The sequence below is a fragment of the Ovis canadensis genome, chromosome 4 (genome assembly GCF_042477335.2).
Source record: "Ovis canadensis isolate MfBH-ARS-UI-01 breed Bighorn chromosome 4, ARS-UI_OviCan_v2, whole genome shotgun sequence".
Taxonomy (NCBI): domain Eukaryota; kingdom Metazoa; phylum Chordata; class Mammalia; order Artiodactyla; family Bovidae; genus Ovis; species Ovis canadensis.
Genome location: NC_091248.1, coordinates 37203007 through 37226670, shown reverse-complemented (window position 1 = coordinate 37226670; position 23664 = coordinate 37203007). Strand labels below are relative to the sequence as shown.

The 23664-nt window shown below is 36.4% G+C and overlaps 1 protein-coding gene across 6 annotated transcripts in view; it reads left to right on the top strand.

The window, feature by feature from the left end:
• The window catches only part of DGKB (diacylglycerol kinase beta), an 877599-nt gene that overhangs the window by 642950 nt on the left and 210985 nt on the right, over positions 1 to 23664 (top strand). For all 6 annotated transcript variants that reach the window (XM_069587582.1, XM_069587580.1, XM_069587583.1 and 3 more), the window contains 2 exons: positions 5335 to 5425; positions 21876 to 22071. In XM_069587582.1, the coding sequence (XP_069443683.1) occupies positions 5335 to 5425; positions 21876 to 22071 (287 nt within the window). The remainder of the gene's footprint in view (positions 1 to 5334; positions 5426 to 21875; positions 22072 to 23664) is intronic.

Below are 23664 nucleotides of genomic sequence, written 5' to 3'. Positions count from 1 at the left end.
GCATTTTTAGACTACCCATCTTTTTTTTTTTTTAAGATGCTAAGATAGAATGTTTTATGATTCTGTCTGCAGTTTCTGTAGCATGTTTCATTGTCTCCTGAGGGCTTAACAAGTGTGCCTTAAGGATGCACATTAGATGCAAGCATTTTTATATGTCATTTAAAAAAATATATCTTTACCTGTTGTTTGCAAATACGAGGAATGTTTGCTGTCTTCCATATGAATATAAAGTGACTCCACTGTAGTCATTACAGTCATGTTTCTTCCTTACGAACTAGTATTATCATCATTATTCTTTTGCTATGAGAGAATATGACTTCCTATTTAAAAAAAAAGCATAGATTTGAGGGTTTCAATAAAATGTAGTTCTTTTTGTAAGATATAATCATATTAAGAGTAACACCTCACCTCGTTTAGGAATAAATGAGTAACTCTGTTACTTGTTTTTGGTGTAACATTTCTTGGCAATGAAAAACAAAACTGCACTGAGTTTTACAACATAAATGTACCACTTTCAACACTTACCCTATTGCTATAAGTCAACAGTACAACATCTCTCATCACCAACATTGTTAGCCAAATTCAAAATTCCTGTTTCTAGAGTATTCCATCAAATTGTGAGACTGAATTTTTATTATTAAAATAAAGTGAATGAAATGTTAGAAGCATTGTTCTCCATAGAAAATAATTTTAAAACAAGTTTTGAAATGACTTCGGAATGCTTACATAACAGGATAACAGGGCAAAAATGAAGGCAAGCTAATATAAATGAGGTTTTTGAAACATGCTTAATGAGTAAAAAAATATTCATTTAAAATCCATTTTGACTAAGCTCCTGAGGGCTTCATGTTTTTGCTTTCATTTGAAAAGCAAAGGTCAGAATTTTATTTTATCTGATGAGCATGTTATTCAGATAGTATAGATATAATCCCTTAGCTAAGGATGTCTGATAATGCATTCAGTTGTCTATTAGTAGACTTCAGTTTTACACGTATAGAAATGGTCTTCCAGTATCTCCTACATCACCACTAAATACATGAAAAAAAAAAAAAAAGGTGCACACCTGTGAGAGAAAAAAATGATATTTAAGAGTAATTTGACTGAATTAAAGCTTTTTCTGTGTTTATGACTTTCAAGTTTGCTACAGTAAGGTAAATGAGGCAATTTCACCCTTTTTATGTTGTATCTCTGTTAAAGTGAACTTCATATCTAATTAGCTTCCTCAGTATTCTTTTCTGGGAATTGCACTGGCAGTTCATGTTTTGCTTGTTTTGTTTTATGTTTGTGACATTATCATTACTTAGCAGACAAAAGTTCAAAAAAAGTTGTAAACCAGGAAGACAAGTTCTAAGGTTAAATATATTGCTAGAAATTAAAATGCCTATTTGAACAAAACTTGTCGAACTAAATATTACCTAAATTTCACTGTGACAAGAATAATTGTTTTTCTGAGCAATATCTCTGATAGTTCACATTTTCCTGAGAATGTGTAAAAGAAGCAAAGTTACTGGTAGTAAGAAAAAAGAATGCCTGGCAAATCAATGCTAATTTCATTTTTACCTGAACATCTGGTAGCCAAGTACTTTAAATATTAAACTGAAGGCTGTAGACTTACAATTAAATTCATTGAAATAGGATTTACTATATTAATAGCTTAAAATTATAATAGGATGAATAACTGTTTTTAATTTTTTTTTTGGAGGACTTATGTCATCATACCTATAATCACGAAACTTGTCTAAGAATACCATAAATTTGACGGTGGTGTGAACATTTCATAGTGGGTTAAATGTCCTGTTACCTTGTTCTTCAAATCCAAAGCTATATGTTTCCTCTGACAAATTTGAGTTTGAATTATTTGGATCATTTTCTAATGTGAGCCATAAAAATAAATAGCATACATGCTTAAATGTGCTTTTTGCATTTCTACAACCTAAAAACCAGTTTGGTTGAAAAAAATAAAATTTAACAGCTTTTAATTTGTCATGTGGAATCTGATCCTATGTGCTTTTTATTGCCTCCATATATTTATCTAAGTGAAACATAAAATGGTTGTAATAATGGAGAATTTAAAGCAGCTTTTGCACATGAGCAGTAATGCTAACTAATATGGTGAAAAAAGACTGAATGTAAATTCTCAGAATTTCTGTTTCTTGTGATGTGTTTGCTAAAGTAAGTATATCCTGGTTAGCTTATAGAATCTCCTCATCATCCTGGATAAGCTATGAAGAACTTTGGGGAAAAAAAATTGGGAGTAATCATTTACATGTAATTTGAAGTCATATATATAATTTTCAAACTTCAATACAGTGAATTTTGAAAATTTCACCAAACCTGTCAAAATGTAAACTCATAAACTCTTAGTCCCCCTTTCTTTCCCTTTGATATCACCACATATACCTCCAGAGATAACGCAGGTATGGCAGAAATCAGTGTTATCTAATACTACCAATTCGTATTGATGCACCCTAATTTATGTCTCTTAAATTAAGCCTCTTCTTCCATTTTCCTTGCCCCTTGGTTTAGCCCTTCAGTTATTTTTCACTTGCGCTATTCCAGTTACCACATTTCTGTCCATAGCACTAACAGTTTCGCCATTGCCACTCAGTTATTCATTTATGTTATTTTATCCATATAACAAGACTGGCCACATCCCTCCAGTGCTAACAGACTTCTATAGCATCCTGTAAATCTGTAATATCAAGTCTAAACCCCTTAACTTGGCATACCCCTAGTTAGCCCATGCTCAGCAATCTCTTTAAGTCATTCTGCATGCTTTTTTTTTTTTTTTAACTTGGAGCATAATTGCTTTACAGTGTTATGTTGGGTTTCTGCCATACAACACCGGGAATCAGTCATAAGTGTATATATATCCCCTTCTTCTTGAGCCTCCCTTCCTCCTCCCATCCCTAACCCCCCAGGTCACACTGAACTCTTAAAAACCTGCCCCAGAACTTGTCTGACTTTCATCCTGTTTGTCTTCCGCTTATCCATTATGATGTCACCTTCTTGTCTAAAGCTTTCTGGATCCTGGAGGTAAAAGCAGGAGATTCACCAAACTGTTTTTTCACAATATTTCAGTCATATTTAATTTAGAGAATTAGCTTTTTAATTATTTTATATGCCCATAAACTTTAACATTCTGAGCTCCTTAGAGACAAAGATAATCATGTTCATAGTTGTATCTTTAAGATAAACATAGAGTATGAAAGTTAATGTTCTCACTGAAAGTTGATTGCATGAGTGATGAATAAATGAATCCAGGAAGGTCTGGATAAAAGGTCAACAGAAAAGTATTATTAGAAAACTTGTTGAATGTAGAAAGACAATTCCAAATAGCAGCAGCATAAAACATATACTAAATATTATTCAAAGATTGTCTGGAGACTATTGGATACTGAACAATGTCTTCCTATCAATTTATTGAATGATATCTTTTTATGATAATGATGCATTAATAGGAAAATATTTTTAATTTTCCTTAACTTCAACCAATGTGTAAAATTGTGAAACTACATTTAATCTATAAAGTAGACTGTTTTCATTAATTTAACATAAACGTATATGTGGGCCTAGACCCATAGATCTTATTGTTAAATGTTTGTCATTGTTTTCTCTAACTAGTTATCATCTATTTCTGTCTACTCAGACATATCAAATCAGGCCATATCCAAGGAAGACAGTCTTGAGAAAAAGAATGATAATTCATAGTGCTAGAATCCTCTGAAACTTACCTTGGTTTTCAGATTATTGGCCTTAATATGGTGATTAATGCAAGAAGGGCAAGTGAAAGTTTTATAAGCAAATAAACCTTGTATGAAACTAAATATTATTGGATGTGTCTAGGTAGATAAGATTATTTTTATAATTCATAATTTCATATCAGAGAACTCTGTACAAGACAGCATAACAATAAGCACTCCTGTTTTTATATAACAGGCAATAGTATTTGCATTAAATAGTAAGGTCCTTGCAAAGTGTCTTTTTTAATTGTCAAAATGTTTTACGTTCTAATGTGAAAAGCACATGTCAGTGTTTATAAAGAAAAAAAATAATTTGCTGTTTAGTGACATTTGAATATCATCAAAATTTTCTTTAGTTTTGCTTTCATGTGTGAAAACATATATCTCATTTTACCTGTATTTTCTTCTGAGGGCATGACAGTATGTTAGACTATGTATAATTAAAAACTGCAGCTTTTTGTGAAAATTAATTTTTAGATCCCGTACTAGATTATATAAAAATCTAGTCAACCTTTGTACAATTACTTTAAATGACCATTAATTTAATTACTTGTACAAAGAAACAAAGATATGGTCACTGATTTCTGGGAAAAAAATAAATTTTGAATATCTTAATTCCAGGTTAAACACTGTAATAATTTGAAACTATATTTTATTTGCAACTTTGTCATGCTGATAACTCCACTCCAGTACTCTTGCCTGGAAACTCCCATGGATGGAGGAGCCTGGTGGGCTGCAGTCCATGGGGTCGCTGAGAGTTGGACACGACTCAGTGACTTCACTTTCACTTTTCACTATCATGCATTAGAGAAGGAAATGGCAACCCACTCCAGTGTTCTTGCCTGGAGAATCCCAGGGACGGGGGAGCCTGGTGGGCTGCCATCTATGGGGTCGCACAGAGTGGGACACGACTGAAGCGACTTAGCAGCAGCAGCAGCCGCATGCTGATAAAATATTGTTATTACTTATTTAGTTCTATCAGGCTGTATCATAATTTCCCACTGTCATTCATGTAACAGAGAACAGTATCTTTAAATGATAATTGATAGTTATAAAAAAATGCTAAATTTTATCCTGTAGATAAATATTTTTTTATTTTTAATATACTTTCCAATCATGGTAATTTCTAGTCAATGCATGGCCATCTAGAAAAATTGAGCATATTTAAGTTCAGTTTCCTGAAAAAGGAAAAAAAAAAGATCTCATGAAAAGTCTAGACTTTTTTTTTTTTTTCTCTTTCTTCTTATGATTACAGAGTGGCTGGTCTCAAATCAAGTTGTCTAAGAACTAGCTACAAATCATAAGCACTAAAACCATATTTTAAAATCTGAGCAACCACTGTTATAGAAAAGGCAAAGATATACTTGAATCTGTCAGATCAACACATCCCTATAATCCCCTCCAGGACAATCACATAATTTGACAATAGCACTTAAACTTTGAAAATTATGTGAGCATTTTTTACATAACAGATGGTACATGTCCTCACACCTTTTCTATCACTCATAATACAAGACAGGTCTACCCCATTTTTAAAAATCCCTTCTGTTATTAATAATTGCCTAAGCTGCTTCTTCCTTTCCTTTTTCAGAATGAAGAACAAATTTTGGTATTTTGAGTTTGGCACATCTGAAACTTTCTCAGCCACCTGCAAGAAGCTACATGAATCTGTAGAAATAGAAGTAAGAAAATGAATTCTCTTTATAATTCTATGAAATGGTTTGAGTTTATTAATTTGTTGTGATAGCCCATGGAAGAAGTTAGAATTTTAGCAATCCTCATAGCTTTACCCAGTATTCTAAAATTTCATTTCTGTCACTCATTGAAAATCTAGCACTATCTGAAATACTAATGAAAAGTTAAGTGTGAGTATGCATTGTTTAATACAGCATAAAAGAACTGAGAGGTGGAAACAACTGTAGATATCACTGGATATAGTATGGACAGAAAGCTGTAAGATAAAAGAAAGTACTTGAAGGGAAAGAAAAAAAGTTGCAGAATACATGAAAAAAACATTATTTTTAGGTCTCAATATCATATAACCTTTAAAAATACAGTTCACTAAAATTGTACTTACTTTCATGAATAAAGGTTAAAAAATATACTTTTCCATTTCCTATGCCCATTCATTAGCTAGGTTTTCTTGGTTGCTGAGGTTGCCATTTCCCCATTACATTTGTAGAAAGTGAAAAAGTCAAGAAAGAGAGCAAAGATAGCAAGAAAAGATAGACTTTAAAAAGGTTTGGAGCAAATATGTCTATCAAAATTAGATACATTGTAGGACTAAAAATTTTGGAGACAAGTTATAATAAAAAATGGCTTAGTTTTATTTAGAGATTTTTAGGGGTTAAAGAAAAAGGAAAAGTTAAATTTTGATAAGTAGTAAAGACAAATGAACAGGATCATGAAACAAGGATGCCTAATGACTAGCTTATGTGAATTGAGAAATACTGGCTTTAACACTTTTCATTTTAAAAAGAAACAACTTGTCAGCTGAGACCTAAATCTTTAGTGGCAACTTTTCGGGTAATAAGTTTGGTAGACAAAAGTAGTTAGGGACCACAGAGAAATATGATCATCTGGCTAAGTTCTTCATTATCCCAGCCTTCTAATTTACTGTTAATAACAGCAAAAGTGGTACTAATTCAGACTATATCTTTTCGGACTTTTTCCTCATCATGATTGATAAATAAAGTATTCCAGATAAAATTGATTGTCATGATACGGGAAAGGTGCTTCATGAATGAAACAGCTCATAATCCTGAAAAGGATTATTTTCACAAAAGGTGAAGGATTTGGGCTCAATATGGACTTTCTGTGATTGCTATTTGTGATGATATATGTGTGTATGTGTTATACATATATATATATACACACACTTATATAGCTATATGTGCATATATATATTTATAAAAACCTCATTAATTAAAACTCATTATTTAAAAACTTATTATATAGTAGATTTTAAATATTTCTGCCCTCAAAAACTGTTGCTTAAAGAAAATCTGTAGCAAAAGGCAAAAATGAAAAAGAAAAAATTGAAGTGTGGCTTTGGTTGAATATAGGGTAAATACTGTGAAACCTCTTGCACTTCTCTGTACCTTCACCTACCAATGAACACAGATTGAACATAAACTGAACATAAACTGAAAAAAAAATTATCTGAGAGAGATACTTCATGCTCATGGTTAGGTAAACTCACGGTGGTAGTGATGTTAGTTCTTCTCAACTTGAGCTAAAGATTTAATGCAATCCCCAAATTCGAGCAAATTATTCTGTTAATATCAGCAAACTGATTCTAAAATTCATCCAGAGAGTCAAAAGACCCGAATAGCCAAAACAATACTGAAGGAGAACAAATTTGGAGCACTGACACTATCTGTCTTTAAGACCTACTACAAAGTAATCATCTGACTTAAATTCACCCATTCCAGTCCATTTTAGTTCACTGATTCCTAGAATGTCGACGTTCACCCTTGCCATCTCTTGTTTGACCACTTCCAATTTGCCTTGATTCATGGACCTGACATTCCAGGTTCCTGTGCAATATTGCTCTTTACAGCATTGGATCTTGCTTCTATCACCAGTCACATCCACAACTGGGTATTGTTTTTGCTTTGGCTCCATCCCTTCATTCTTTCTGGAGTTACTTCTCCACTGATCTCCAGTAGCATATTGGGCACCTAATGACCTGGGGAGTTCCTCTTTTGGTATGCTATCATTTTGCCTTTTCATGCTGTTCATGGGGTTCTCAAGGCAAGAATACTGAAGTGGCTTGCCATTCCCTTCTCCAGTGGACCACGTTCTGTCAGACCTCTCCACCATGACCCCCCCGTCTTGGGTTGCCCCACAGGCATGGCTTGGTTTCACTGAATTAGACAAGGCTATGGTCCTAGTGTGATTAGATTGACTAGTTTTCTGTGAGTATGATTTCAGTGTGTCTGCCCTCTGATGCCCTCTTGCAACACCTACCATCTTACTTGGGTTTCTCTTACCTTGGGCGTGAGGTATCTCTTCATGGCTGCTCCAGCAAAGCACAGCCTGCTCCTTACCTTGGACGAGGGTATCTCCTTACCGCCGCTGTTCCTGACCTTCAACGTGGGATAGCTCCTCTAGGCCTTCCTGCACCTGCGCAGCTCAGATGACCATTATATCTACTACTGCGGGCAGGAATCCCTCAGAAGAAATGGAGTAGCCATCATGGTCAACAAGAGAGTCCAAAATGCAGTACTTGGATGTAGTCTAAAAAATGACAGAATGATCTCTGTTCGTCTCCAAGGCAAACCATTCAATATCACAGTTATCCAAGTCTATGCCCCAAACCAGTAATGCTGAAGAAGCTGAAGATGAATGGTTTTATGAAGACCTACAAGACCTTTTAGAACTAACACCCAAAAAAGATGTCCTTTTCATTATAGGGGACTGGAATGCAAAAGTAGGAAGTCAAGAAACACCTGGAGTAACAGGCAAATTTGGCCTTGGAATGTGGAATGAAACAGGGCAAACACTAATAGAGTTTTGCCAAGAAAACGCACTGGTCAAAGCAAACACCCTCTTCCAACAACACAAGAGACGACTCTACACATGGATATCACCAGACGGTCAACACCAAAATCAGATTGATTATATTTTCTGCAGCCATAGATGGAGAAGCTCTATACGGTCAACAAAAACAAGACCAGCAGCTGACTGTGGCTCAGATCATGAACTCCTTATTATGAAATTCAGACTTAAATTGAAGAAAGTAGGGAAAACCGCTATACCATTCAGGTATGACCTAAATCAAATCCCTTGTGATTATACAGTGGAAGTAAGAAATAGATTTAAGGGCCTAGATCTGATAGATAGAGTGCCTGATGAGCTATGGAATGAGGTTCGTGACATTGTACAGGAGACAGGGATCAAGACCATCCCCATGGAAAGAAATGCAAAAAAGCAAAATGGCTGTCTGGGGATGGCTTACAAATAGCTGTGAAAAGGAGAGAGGCAAGAAGCCAAGGAGGAAAGGAAAGATATAAGCATCTGAATGCAGAGTTCCAAAGAATAGCAAGAAGAGATAAGAAAGCCTTCTTCAGTGATCAGTGCAAAGAAATCAAGGAAAACAACAGAATGGGAAAGACTAGAGATCTCTTCAAGAAAATTAGAGATACCAAGGGATCATTTCATGCAAAGATGGGCTCAATAAAGGACAGAAATGGTCTGGACCTAACAGAAGCAGAAGATATTAAGAAGAGATGGCAAGAATACAAGGAAGAACTGTACAAAAAAGATCTTCATGACCCAGATAATCATGATGATGTGATCACTCACCTAGAGCCAGACATCCTGGAATGTGAAGTCAAGTGGGCCTTAGAAAGCATCACTACGAATAAAGCTAGTGGAGGTGATGGAATTCCAGTGGAGCTATCTCAAATCCTGAAAAATGATGCTGTGAAAGTGCTGCACTCAATATGCCAACAAATTTGGAAAACTCAGCAGTGGCCACAGGACTGGAAAAGGTCAGTTTTCATTCCAATCCCAAAGAAAGGCAATGCCAAAGAATGCTCAAACTACCACACATTTGCACTCTTTTCACATGCTAGTAATGTAATGCTCAAAATTCTCCAAGCCAGGCTTCAGCAATACGTGAACTGTGAACTTCAAGCTGGTTTTAGAAAAGGCAGAGGAACCAGAGATCAAATTGCCAACCTTCGTTGGATCATGGAAAAAGCAAGAGAGTTCCAGAAAAACATCTATTTCTGCTTTATTGACTATGCCAAACGAAAATTCTAAAAGAGATGGGAATACCAGACCACCTGACTTGCCTCCTGAGAAATCTGTATGCAGGTCAGGAAGCAACAGTTAGAATTAGACATGGAACAACAGACTGGTTCCAAATAAGAAAAGGTGTACGTCAAGGCTGTATATTGTCACCCTGCTTATTTAAATTATATGCACAGTACATCATGAGAAACGCTGTACTGGAAGAAACACAAGCTGGAATCAAGATTGCCAGGAGAAATATCAATAACCTCAGATATGCAGAAGACACCACCCTTATGACAGAAAGTGAAGAGGAACTAAAAAGCCTCTTGATGAAAGTGAAAGAGCAGAGTGAAAAAGTTGGCTTAAAGCTCAACATTCAGAAAACGAAGATCATGGCATCCGGTCCCATCACTCCGTGGGAAATAGATGAGGAAATAGCGGAAACAGTGTCAGACTTTATTTTTTGGGGCTCCAAAATCACTGCAGATGGTGACTGCAGCCATGAAATTAAAAGACGCTTACTCCTTGGAAGAAAAGTTATGACCAACCGAGATAGCATATTCAAAAGCAGAGACATTACTTTGCCGACTAAGGTCCGTCTAGTCAAGGCTATGGTTTTTCCTGTGGTCATGTATGGATGTGAGGGTTGGACTGTGAAGAAGGCTGAGTACTGAAGAATTGATGCTTTTGAACTGTGGTGTTGGAGAAGACTCTTGAGAGTCCCTTGGACTGCAAGGAGATCCAATCAGTACATTCTGAAGATCAACCCTGGGATTTCTTTAGAAGGAATGATGCTAAAGCAGAAGCTCCAGTACTTTGGCCACCTCATGAGAAGAGTTGACTCATTGGAAAAGACTCTAATGCTGGGGGGGATTGGGGGCAGTAGGAGAAAGGGACGACAGAGGATGAGACGGCTGGATGGCATCACTGACTCGATGGAGATGAGTCTGAGTGAACTCCAGGAGATGGTGATGAACAGGGAGGCCTGGCGTGCTGCAATTCATGGGGTCGCAAAGAGTCGGACATGACTGAGCGACTGAACTGAAACTGACAAAGTAATCAAAACAGTGTGATATTGGTGAAAGAACAGACAAAACAAGAAAACACTGTAGAACCCAGAAATATATTCCCATAAATATAATCCCCTGTTCTGTGACAAATGAGGAAAGCCAATACAATGGTGAAGAGAAAGTTTTTAAACAAATAGTGCTGACATGACTGGAAATCACTGGCAAAAAAAAAAAAAAAAAAAAAACACCTTCACAGGCCTTCATCTTTAATAAAAATCACTGAAAATGGATCACAGAGCTAAATGTAAAATGCAAAACTCTCAAGCTTCTAGAAGATAACATAGGATGAAATCTAAATGGCCTTGAATATAATGATGCCTTTTAGATACAACACCAAAGGTAAAAAACAAGGAAAAAAGAATTGATAAGCCAGACTTCACTGAAATTTAAACTTCTGGTGTTTAAAAGACAGTGTCAGGAGAATGAGAAAACAAATCACAGACTAATATTTGCAAAAGACATATTTGATAAAGAACTTTGTATATTCAAAATGTACAGAGAACCTCTACAATTCAACAGTAAGAAAATAAACAACACTATTGAAAACTGGGTCAAAGACTTTAACTGATACCTCACCCAAGGAGATACACAGATGACAAATGAGCAGGTGAAATGACACTCCAGGTCATATTTCATAAGGAGAATACAAATTAAAACAATAATGATACTGCTACACACCTATCAGGATATTGCTAAAACAAAAAGCTGGTGAGGATATGGAGCAATAGGGGGTCCAAATCATCTCCACTGGGAATGCAAAGTGGTACAGCGACTTTGGAAGAGAATTGGGAAGTTTCTTACAGAGCTAAACATGCCCTTACCACATGATCCAGCAATCCTACTCTTTAGCACTTACCCAGAGGAGTTGAAAACATATGTACATGCAAAAACATGCCCATGGATGTTAATAAAAAATTATTTAAGAATTGACACAACTTGGAGGCAAACAAGAGGTCCTTTAGCAGATGAATGGAAAAATAAGTTGTGGTATATCCAGACAATAGAATATTATTCAGTGCTGAAAAGCTACCAAACTGAAAAGACATGAAGGAAACTTCAATGCATCTTCCTAAGTGAAAGAAGTTATGGTGAAAAAGCTATATGCTGTATAATGCATATGATATTCTCAAAAAGATAAAACATTGTAGATAGTAAAAGATCAGTAATTGCCAATTAAGGAGGAGGCGGGGAGGAACAGGCAAAGCACAGAAGTTTTTAGGGCAATAAAAATACTCTATATGATATAATGATGATGACTACATGTCATTATACATTTTTTCAAAGCCATAGAATGTATACCAAGAGTGAACCCAAATGGAAACCATAAACTTTGGGTGATTATGAAGTGTTGGGGTAGGTTCATCAGTTGTAACAAATGTACCACTCGGATAGGGGTTGATGATAGTGGGAGAGGCTATGCACTTGTAGGAACAGGAAGTATACAGGAAATATTGATGCCTTTCCCTCAATTTTGCCATGAGCCTCAAACTGCTCTAAAAAATACAGTCTTAATTTCCAAAAAGAAAACACATCACTCTATCATACAGTATTATGTTTGTCACAAAGTGAAAAAAGTTCAAGGAGAAGTTTATATCATATAGCAAAAGACATGGGATGAAAATAAGTATGGAAAACATTGATTTTAACATTACAAGTGGTAAGATTCAGTGATTTTGTTCCACCAAGCTTTACTTCTTGGGAAGAACTCTTTAGGGTCGTGTTTCTACATGTCCTCCAAGTCTGGCTTCCCAGCTCTACATTTACTGCGTTATTCTAGCCACCACTAGGGTAGCATTTATTAAGTCAGAGCCAGCGCTGTGCACTCCTCATTCTATTGTTGTATATCTTGAAATACTGTTATAATTTGTATGCATTTATCTTACTTCTAAAACTTGGTTTGTGTGTGTGTTTGTGTGTATGGATGGTGATGTAAAATCTGCTTCTCTACTCACCTTTTAATGAATCCAGTCTATCATATTAGCAGAATATACGCCTTTGTACCCTCAAGGTTACTTCCTAATTAAATATAATAAAAACAGCAATTTGGAAATTTGATTCTGCTTGCTCTTGCTTCCTGTTTGGCCTAAAATTATACCAACTATGGTTTGAAAATATATAACAGAATAAAAGCACTTCAGTACAAGAGTACCTCAAGTAATAGGTATATATTTTTGATGACAGCTTCTTCAAAACAAACCATTTGCTGTGTGACCCTTTATTTCACATCTTTTATTTAGGAAGCTCTTTTTTTCCCCAAAGAAAGTGAATATTTGGAATAATGTTAGTATCAAGAGGTAATAGGGTGTGCTGCAGTCCATGGGGTTGCAGAGTCAGACATGACCGAATGAACAATAATAGTTGATAGTAATAATAGTTAAGATTTATCAGTTATTAAGTATATCTCATGCTTGGTGCTAAGTAATGCACATCCGTTACCTGATTTAGTCTTCCCCCAAATCCTTTCATTTAAAGAGATTCTATTGTTTCTCCAGTGCAGAGACACATATGAGCATTTTATTTCATAATTTAAAGAAACAATAAGAATTGTATTGCTTGCTGCCAAAATATTTAAATCTAAGGAAACAAATCAATTGAAGAATGAATACACACACATACACACACACATATTTTTGTTGTTTAGTCACTAAGTCGTGTCTGACTCTGCAACCCAATGGACTGCAGCACGCCAGGCTTCCCTATCCCTCACTGTCTCTTGGAGTTTGCTCAAATACTGTGAAAGAGATTTAACAAAGGTGAAATTTTTAACTTGAAGAGTTTCTTATCTTCTAACTTCATAACAAAATATAAAGAAATTTAAAAATTAAATTAATAGTTTAAATTTACAAGGTAATATATTAAAAGCAACATTTATATTAAACTGGAGCATGGATATGTACCTAACACTCTCATGTCGTCAACTGGGATTGAAGCTTATGAAGTTCGTGAATTTTTAATTTACTCTTTGTACTGGCAAGGTTCATGAGAGAATAAAATGCCCCATTCTCCAAAAAGTATTTCAGTCTTTTGGTATTTTGTGAGACTTGGGAGGATGGTATTATAAGGCCAAAACTTCCATCATCCAATCCTGAGTTTTGTTTTAATGATTAAGATGTAAAACTTAGATATTTCCATAAAACCTAAATGAGTTCAAGAATTAACAAATTTCAAGAAGTGTGTCTGGGACACAAAGCTAATTAGCAGAATTAGAAAGACAAGATTCTGATTGACCAGTAACCTGGAAAGCACAATTATTAAAGACAGTAAGGCAGATTTTCACAGCTTTGTCTATGCTCCATATATCAAAATCATCCTGGATGATATCTCAACATGTACTTAGAGAACCCGAGCCCAGCCTCCCCCCTCCAAAAGACTCTCTTGGAATGGGAGAAATAAAACTTTGGATGAATATTCTTTCTTAAATTCTTTATGATGCATCAGTTCAGTTCAGTTCAGTTCAGTTCAGTCGCTCAGTCATGTCCGACTCTTGGCAACCCCATGAATCGCAGCACGCCAGGCCTCCCTGTCCATCACCAACTCCTGGAGTTCACTCAGATTCACGTCCATCGAGTCAGTGATGCCATCCAGCCATCTCATCCTCTGTCATCCCCTTCTCCTCCTGCCCCCAATCCCTCACAGCATCAGAGTCTTTTCCAATGAGTCAAGTCTTCACATGAGGTGGCCAAAGTACTGGAGTTTCAGCTTTAGCATCATTCCTTCCAAAGAAATCCCAGGGCTGATCTTCTTCAGAATGGACTGGTTGGATCTCCTTGCAGTCTAAGGGACTCTCAAGAGTCTTCGCCAACGCCGCAGTTCAAATGCATCAATTCTTCGGCGCTCAGCCTTCTTCACAGTCCAACTCTCACATCCATACATGACTACTGGAAAAACCATAGCCTTGACTAGACGGACCTTATTCGGCAAACTAAAGTCTCTGCTTTTCAATATGCTATCTAGGTTGGTCATAACTTTTCTTCCAAGGATTAAGCGTCTTTTAATTTCTTGACTGTAATCACCATCTGCAGTGATTTTGGAGCCCAAAAAAATAACGTCTGACACTGTTTCCACTGTTTCTCCATCTATTTCCCATGGAGTGATGGGACTGGATGCCATGATCTTCGTTTTCTGAATGTTGAGCTTTAAGCCAACTTTTTCACTCTCCTCTTTCACTTTCATCAAGAGGCTTTTTAGCTCCTCTTCACTTTCTGCCATAAGGGTGGTGTCATCTGCATATCTGAGGTTATTGATATTTCTCCCGGCAATCTTGATTCCAGCTTGTGTTTCTTCCAGTCCAGCATTTCTCATGATGTACTCTGCATATAAGTTAAATAAGCAGGGTGACAATATACACCCTTGACCTACTCCTTTTTCTATTTGGAACCAGTCTGTTGTTCCATGTCTAGTTCTAACTGTTGCTTCCTGGCCTGCATACAGGTTTCTCAAGAGGCAGGTTAAGTGATCTGGCATTCCCATCTCTTTCAGAATTTTCCAGTTTATTGTGATCCACACAGTCAAAGGCTTTGGCATACTCCAAGAGGCAGAAATAGATGTTTTTCTGGAACTCTCTTGCTTTTTCCATGATCCAGCGGATGTTGGCAATTTGATCTCTGGTTCCTCTGCGTTTTCTAAATCCAGCTTGAACATCTGGAAGTTCACGGTTCACATATTGCTGAAGCCTGCCTTGGAGAATTTTGAGCATTACTTTACTAGCGTGTGAGATGAGTGCAATTGTGTGGTAGTCTGAGCATTCTTTGGCATTGCCTTTCGTTGGGATTGGAATGAAAACTGACCTTTTCCAGTCCTGTGGCCACTGCCGAGTTTTCCAAATGTGCTGGCATATTGAGTGTAGTACTTTCACAGCATCATCTTTCAGGATTTGAAATAGCTCAACTGGAATTCCATCACCTCCACTAGCTTTGTTCGTAGTGATGCTTTCTAAGGCCCACTTGAGTTCACATTCCAAGATGTCTGGCTCTAGATGAGTGATCACACCATCATGATTATCTTGATCATGAAGATCCTTTTTGTACAGTTCTTCTGTGTATTCTTGCCACCTCTTCTTAATATCTTCTGCTTCTGTTAGGTCCATACCATTTCTGTCCTTTATCAAGCCCATCTTTGCATGAAATGTTCTCTTGATATCTCCAATTTTCTTGAAGAGATCTCCAGTCTTTCCCATTCTGTTGTTTTCCTCTATTTCTTTGCATTGATCACTGAAGAAGGCTTTCTTATCTCTTCTTGCTATTCTCTGGAACTCTGCATTCAGATGCTTATATCTTTCCTTTTCTCCTCGGCTTTTTGCTTCTCTTCTTTTCACAATTATTTGTAAGATTTCCCCAGACAGCCATTTTGCTTTTTTGCATTTCTTTCCATGGGGATGGTCTTGATCCCTGTTTCCTGTACAATGTCACGAACATCATTCCATAGTGCAAAGGCACTCTATCTATCAGATCTAGGCCCTTAAATCTATTTCTTTTTTTAAAAATCTATTTCTCACATCCACTGTATAATCATAAGGGATTTGATTGAGGTCACACTTGAATGGTCTACCTGTTTTCCCTGCTCTCTTCAATTTAAGTCTGAATTTGGTAATAAGGAGTTCATGATCTGAGCTGCAGTCAGCTCCTAGTCTTGTTTTTGTTGACTGTATAGAGCTTCTCCATCTTTGCTGCAGAGAATATAATCAGTCTGATTTCGGTGTTGACCATCTGGTGATGTCCATGTGTAGAGTCTTCTCTCGTGTTGTTGGAAGTGGATGTTTGCTACGACCAGTGCATTATAGTGACAAAACGCTGTTAGTCTTTGCCCAGCTTCATTCTGTATTCCAAGGCTAAATTTGCCTGTTACTCCAGGTGTTTCTTGACTTCCTACTTCCTCAGCCATGCCCGCGGGGCAACCCAAAATGGGCAGGTCATGGTAGAGAGGTCTGACAGAATGTGGTCCACTGGAGAAGGGAATGGCAAACCACTTCAGTATTCTTGCCTTGAGAACCCCATGAACAGTATGAAAAGGCAAAATGATGGGATACTGAAAGAGGTACTCCCCAGGTCATTAGGTGCCCAATATGCTACTGGAGGTCAGTGGAGAAATAAATCCAGAAAGAATGAAGGGATGGAGCCAAAGCAAAAACAATACCCAGCTGTGGACGTGACTGGTGATAGAAGTAAGGTCCGATGCTGTAAAGAGCAAAATTGCATAGGAACCTAGAATGTCAGATCCATGAATCAAGGCAAATTGGAAGTGGTCAAACAGGAGATGGCAAGAGTGAACGTCGACATTCTAGGAATCAGCGAACTAAAATGGACTGGAATGGGTAAATTTAACTCAGATGACCATTATATCTACTACTGTGGGCAGGAATCCCTCAGAAGAAATTGAGTAGCCATCATGGTCAACAAAAGAGTCTGAAATGCATTACTTGCATGCAGTCTCAAAAATGACAGAATGATCTCTGTTCGTTTCCAAGGCAAACCATTCAATATCACAGTAATCCAAGTCTATGCCCCAACCAGTAATGCTGAAGAAGCTGAAGTTGAATGGTTTTATGAAGACCTACAAGACCTTTTAGAACTAACACCCAAAAAAGGTATCCTTTTCATTATAGGGGACTGAATTATGAGGCATAGTTGACGTCTGTAAAACTATACATATTTAACGTAGACAACTTGATGAGTTCAGAGAAAAGAAATGCCATGGAATTATCACAGTCAAAGCCATTGACATCTCATCACCTCCAAAAGTATCTCCTTGCCCTCTTTCTACATGTGTGCACATGTGTGTGTATGTGTGTGTGTGTACACATATGTGACAAGAACAGTCAAAAAATCTTCCCTCGCTTCTAAAGTTACACAGGTGTTCTGTCTTTTTTTACTTTTTTGGCAATGCAGTTCTAGAAGCAAAAATGAAGGGAGACAGTAAGATGTGGATCTCAACGAAGATGATCATAGGAAACAAAAATTGAATTAATTAAGTCCAAAACAAACAAACAAAAAAAAAACCTCCTTATTTCAGGAAAAAATAAGAAATGTGGTGGGGGGGTCAGACAGTGTTACCATTTCATTAAGTTAAATATATTTTATATTTTCTTACTGAGGCAGGTAAGGAAGAAATGAGACAAGTAAAAGTTAAGGTGAAATTTCTATATTTACCAGAAGTTATTTTTAATAGCTTTTAGTGAGAAATTTAATATCCCAACTATAATTTCTGGGAATCTCCTAAAAAGAGAAACATGCAAAATTAAAGTGTTTTTTTACTAATGCTTATGGCTAGTGCTTGCCACTCCAGTACTCTTGCCTGGAAAATCCCATGGACGGAGGAGCCTGGTAGGCTGCAGTCCATGGGATCGCAGAGTCGGACACGACTGAGAGACTTCACTTTCACTTTTCACTTTCATGCATTGGAGAAGGAAATGGCAACCCACTCCAGTGTTCTTGCCTGGAGAATCCCAGGGACGGGGGAGCCTGGTGGGCTGCCATCTATGGGGTCGCACAGAGTCGGACACGACTGAAACAACTTAGCAGCAGCAGTGGCAGTGCTTGACTCTTGAACCCAAAGAACTATTGCTATGCTCAACATGTTCAGCAGCTGTGTATGTGCATACATGGCACCAGTTTTAAGTGTTCCTGTTTTCCAGGTATGCAGCTGTGCTTCCATCTTCCTCTCCTTTGCCTGCTGTCTCCCCCTCCACTGTAAAAAAGACTATGCGATTATCTGTAATCAGCACTTTTATCACCATCACCAGATTACCGGCTAATACTAAAATTACCTAAAAGGCATTCTGAGTCCCTATATTACAGTGTGTTTTGTGGATAATACTTTTAAAACGCATTTCAAAAAACATGGAGCTTAATCACTGATGAAATACAGAGTACACAGCCTTCAAATATCAGAAGTCCCATTGAGCCACTTTTGCGTACGTGTCTGTTTTAACTTGCAGGTTTGCTGCTGTAGTTTTCTGTAAAACGTAATTTCATACTATGAATTACCCATAACTTTGCAGAAACTCTTTTAAAAACCAGGTTTATTTAAGTCATTTTACATCATGCCATTTTAAACAATGAACAAAGCAATGTTTCATGTTTTATTAAGTAAAATTATGAATAATTTTATCTTACCTGGGCATAGAATTAAACTCACTATGAAAAAATATTTACAGTTTATCATCAATCATATCTCATCAGATTTATTATGCACACTTATTGCTCGTCAAAGTTCTTCACATGTTTTGAATGCTCGTTAACTGGATCTCAAACACTAAAATCACATATAAAAATTTTTCTTTAATACTTCCATGTAGTATGGTGCATGGTATATTTATAATTTAGGATTAAAATATATTTGAAGAAAAATGTAAACCATTTTCTTTTCTTTTTGGTAAATTTGTCTCTAGAATGAGATCTTCCATTTCAAAACTGAAATGAGTGGACAGTGGCCTGACAACCTTGCACTCTGCAAATGGCTCCCAGAGCCCTATATGTTAATAAACTTTCTTCAACATAATAAAAATATTCAGGATTTATTGACTCACTGAGGCTGTTGGCTTTTAAATTCTTTTCCTCTGTAGCTACCTTTTAAAAAATATCGTAAATCCTCCAAGTGGATGAAAATATTATCTGACACAATATTATAACTTGTTTATACTTCATAGCCTTCACTTCAGCTTTTATTTCCATGCACTCAACTGGTATGCCACAACTCCTGGTCTCCATCAGAACCAGCTCTGGAAATTTCCAGACTAATCAACACAGTGTTAAAGCCAACAGAGGAAGATAGCCTACAGTCAAGAACTAGTAGAAACAAATTGTTAATAAATAGGCATTTATGTAAGAACATTGTCCACCTTTCATAGGAACCTCAGTGTTCTTCATCGGTCCTTCTTCTTCGGGATTTCTTAAGGATTTTTTTCAACTTTTCAGAGAGCTGCTTACTATTTCCTTAAACCTACATGTGACAAGAGAGTGAAAACATGAATAATAGTATACACTGATGTTTTTAAGTTGTCACATGTGATTCCCTGAGTTCAATTAAAAGCAAACAAAAAAAACCTATTTGCAACATGCTCTCCTTTTCTGCAGATGAACAAAGGAATACTCCTTCACTAATTCTGAAAGTAACTTGTCACAGTGGGGTTCAGAGGCCTAGTCAAATAATTGTCTTAGTGTACTACCTGCTGTGTTCAATATTGAGTGAAAATGGAAGCCAGGCCCCAACTCCAGCTTATTTCACAATTCTTCTGTTATTTAAATGATTTTAGTCAGTTTGGGGGAAGCCAGACCTTTATAAATTAACAGCAGGGAAATACCAAAGGTGTCAGATTGCATATTTATCATCTTTTTCGTGTAATACTTAAATATGTATTAAGAAGTGACTGACATAAATTAGGCAGATTTCAGAAGCCACAGGCCGTGGCTTGTAGAGGACCCCCTTCTGCTTGACATTTCATCCTTGTCAAAGATCAAATTATTTTAATTTAGGCTGCAAATTATAAGGAATGAAGACTTCTTTGTGGGAATTCCCTGTGGTAATCTGACTTTTGTTGTTACTGCTGCTTGTCAGTGTGCAAAAGATATAATATGCATGCAAATAAGGTTAAAAAATATGTACTATCTAATTATCCAGCCAGTACATTCCACTTGAAGACAGTGGGAGGCCTGACACACAGTATGTGTTTGATTCATTGAGGCCTGCAGGGTATTTACACAAGATTACTTTTAATTATGAAATTAATATCTGTTTATCTAGAATATATAGCAGTAAGTGAGTATACACATGAGCAGAATTTTTTAGTAAAAAGAAATTGTCTTAATTTAATATATGAAAAGAAGGGGGAAAAAATCAGTTGTTTCTGAGGCAGAAAAGAAAGGCATCACCCAGATCTTGGTTTCACCCTTGGTGAAACAAATTGACTGAAAACTTGGCACCTTCTCTAGAATTTGTTTCTAGCTCCTCCAAGTAGGCTCAAGATGTGTTGCTTTATTCACAGTTTTTATATCTTAGTGAACTAGATACAGTGTTAGATTCAGTATGATTAGGAAAATGTGGGAGAAGAGATGTTTGTAGTTTTTTTCTTTTATAATTAATTTTTTTGTGTTTTTATAATTTTGGTGGCAGATTATCTCTTCTAAGTTCAAAAATCAATGATTACTATTTGAAAGAAAATGATGAAATTATGTCCACATTTTTTTCTGTAATAAAAACACAGCAAATAAACAATCCCACTGAAGCTATACTTTAATATGTGAAGTTCATATTCCAAATAATATTTACTTGTAAAACATAGGGTTACTTACTGGTAAAGCAAGTTAATCTGCTCATATTAACTTCTAACTAAAAATGGCAGAGGAATATCTGGGATATATTTATAAACTACTCTAATGATAATTTTAGAAAACCCAAAGCAAATGAATAAATAATAATACTTTAAAAATACAGTATGGCCTTGTCACTTTCCACCCATTTCCATCAGTGGAAATGTATAGAAAATTTGAAAAAGTAAACAGTGACCATTCTGAATAAGTATCTGGTAGAATGTTTCCTATTTGGCACCGTCAGAAGGGTGAAGGATGTCTTATTACCCAGCAAACACAAAATCTGGCTGGACTAACTGATTCCATTTTTCAGTCTTTTGTTACAGCAGTTCCTAGTAATGACAGGATGGGAATTCCTTTTACTGCTGCTGATCTTGGCATTTCCTTTGCTCAGCTTCTCTGCTCCTCCATACTCATCTAAATAGCTGTGCATCTCTCTGCCTTTGACACTGTGCTTGGAACTTAATCTAGTCCAGGAAAATATCCTTGGCCACTTGAGTGTAATTCATATCTCTTTGAATTACCTTCTCTTTTCGGAAATCTTTAAGCCATTTCTTTCTCTGCTCCCCCAAAATGAGACCCTGAATTATGAATTCTGTTTCTTCATTTTCCCCCAATAATATCTTGCAGTGTGTTCTAAATAGGAAGCAGTCATTACAGTTTTGGTCTGAAATGTGACCAAACTTAACAGAGTCAACCTCTTTGTAACACAATGGAAATCTGCAGCTCATTATATATGCAGACACTAAAGTGTGCCTTCCAAAGGTGTTCATTCTGTAAGCAAAGATACATCAATGACTTACTTTGATCATTTTTAAAAACTATTCATGATACCTGGTAAATGTTATTGACTGCTTTATCTTTTATATTGACCTTTAGGGTAACCATTTAAGTGTTCTTAAAAGATTAATTTAGAAAGAATAAGATTATAGATTTAAAAATTCTTACCAAAAGATGAGAAAATGCAAAAGATGAAATCATATTGTTTCTGTTCTTTTCATCTTTCTGATCAGTGTGATGGAGTACAGATTGATTTAATAAACATCTCTCTGGAAGGAATTGCTATTTTGAATATACCAAGCATGCATGGAGGGTCCAATCTTTGGGGAGAGTCTAAGAAAAGACGAAGCCATCGCCGAATAGAGAAAAAAGGTTCTGACAAAAGGACCACGCTCATAGATGCCAAAGAGTTGAAGTTTGCAAGTCAAGGTAAGTTTTTTAACATTTAATTGTTAAGTGGCTTAATAATCAGCTCTTGAAGGCTACTCTAAAATGAAAGTGTTTTCCATTTTCCTATAGTCTGTATATTTATATGGCTATATTTTTAATGATATTAGATATACAAGTGAGATTGTTATAATAGATTCTAAAAGTCATGTATAAACTGGCTATATTTTCATGGACTTTTTCTCCTTTATTCTCCTTTTCTGGATATAGTTCTTTACACAGGAAGTAAAATGTATGTGAGTTTTTAGTAGATTATAATATAGGATTATTATACATTAAATTCTAGAATGTGATCATCTTGGTTAAGATGTTTGAGTTGCTATAAACATGGCCTAGATTAACACTTTTCCTGAGGTGTGTTGCAGGTTTTATTCTTAGCTTTCTTACGTGAAGCCGTTGTCATAAACATCATATATATGGCATGTTTAAATATCCCATGGTCAGTTTTGATTATCTACCTCTATTTTTCCAGAAATTTAGTAAAACTTGGAATGCCTGGAAAATGAAAAGTAACGGGCTAACAAAATAGGGTGCCATAGTGATGGATTAATTTTCAGTTCCGCTGAAATAGAGTTCACATTGGGACATGACAGTGAATTCTTGATGATAGATTTTATACAGACACCAAATTGGTGGTATTCTGATAATTGATCATGTCCCAGTTTATGTGTAGTATCCATACTATTTTTTTAGCCTTCTAGAATCTGCCTAAAACCACAGATGGCATTCAGATGGCCAAGAAAACATATTGGCCCAGCCGTGTGTAGCAAAGACAAAATGGGAAGTGGTTACAAACTGATGGGATAAATAAAGTAAATAAAAATTTGTTTTTTTAATAAAGAAATAAAGTGTGAGCATGGTTGATTGCGGGGGTCCAGCCCCGGTGGATCCAGGGAATTTGAAGCGGGGATGGATTTGGCGTCTAGGAAAGGACTATTTAATTAGAAAAGAGAGATTAGGAGAGAATAGTGTAGTAGTAAAATTAGTGGAGAAAAGAGACTGATATTCCTTGGTTTACACAGAAAGCTTATAAAGTCTTAAGACAAGAAACTTGCACCATCTATGTTAGGCCACAGGCGCCCACTTGAATAGCAGAGGGTGCTCCACCTTGGGCTCCCTCTCATGTGGGTCTTAGAAGCCCGGGCAATAAGTAGACACGGAGAGCCTCCGCATTCCAAGGGATCAGCCTGAAAAGGAGAGGGAGGGATAGGGAGAAAGAGAGAGAGTGTCGACATGAGGGAGGCCAAGCTTGTGCAAAAACCCCATAACTTTATTTTTAAAAGGTGTTTATATACCCTAAGTTTTACATAATGGAAGATACAGAGTCATGCAGGGGCAGCAGTCCTGACCTTTTCTGTGTATCTTTTTGTATATAAAGGTCTCAGGTGATTTACATTATCTTCTGGCCAAGAGGCCTGTTAACACCTTATGGCTCTCTTCCTTAATGAATGTTAATCCCATTTCCCCTGAAGTGTTTTTCTTTAATCTGCATCACCCTCAAAGCACTAAAGTTACATCCCTATAGAACAATGGTGCAGTGGGTTATAACAAAGAAGGTACTTAACTCAAAGATCT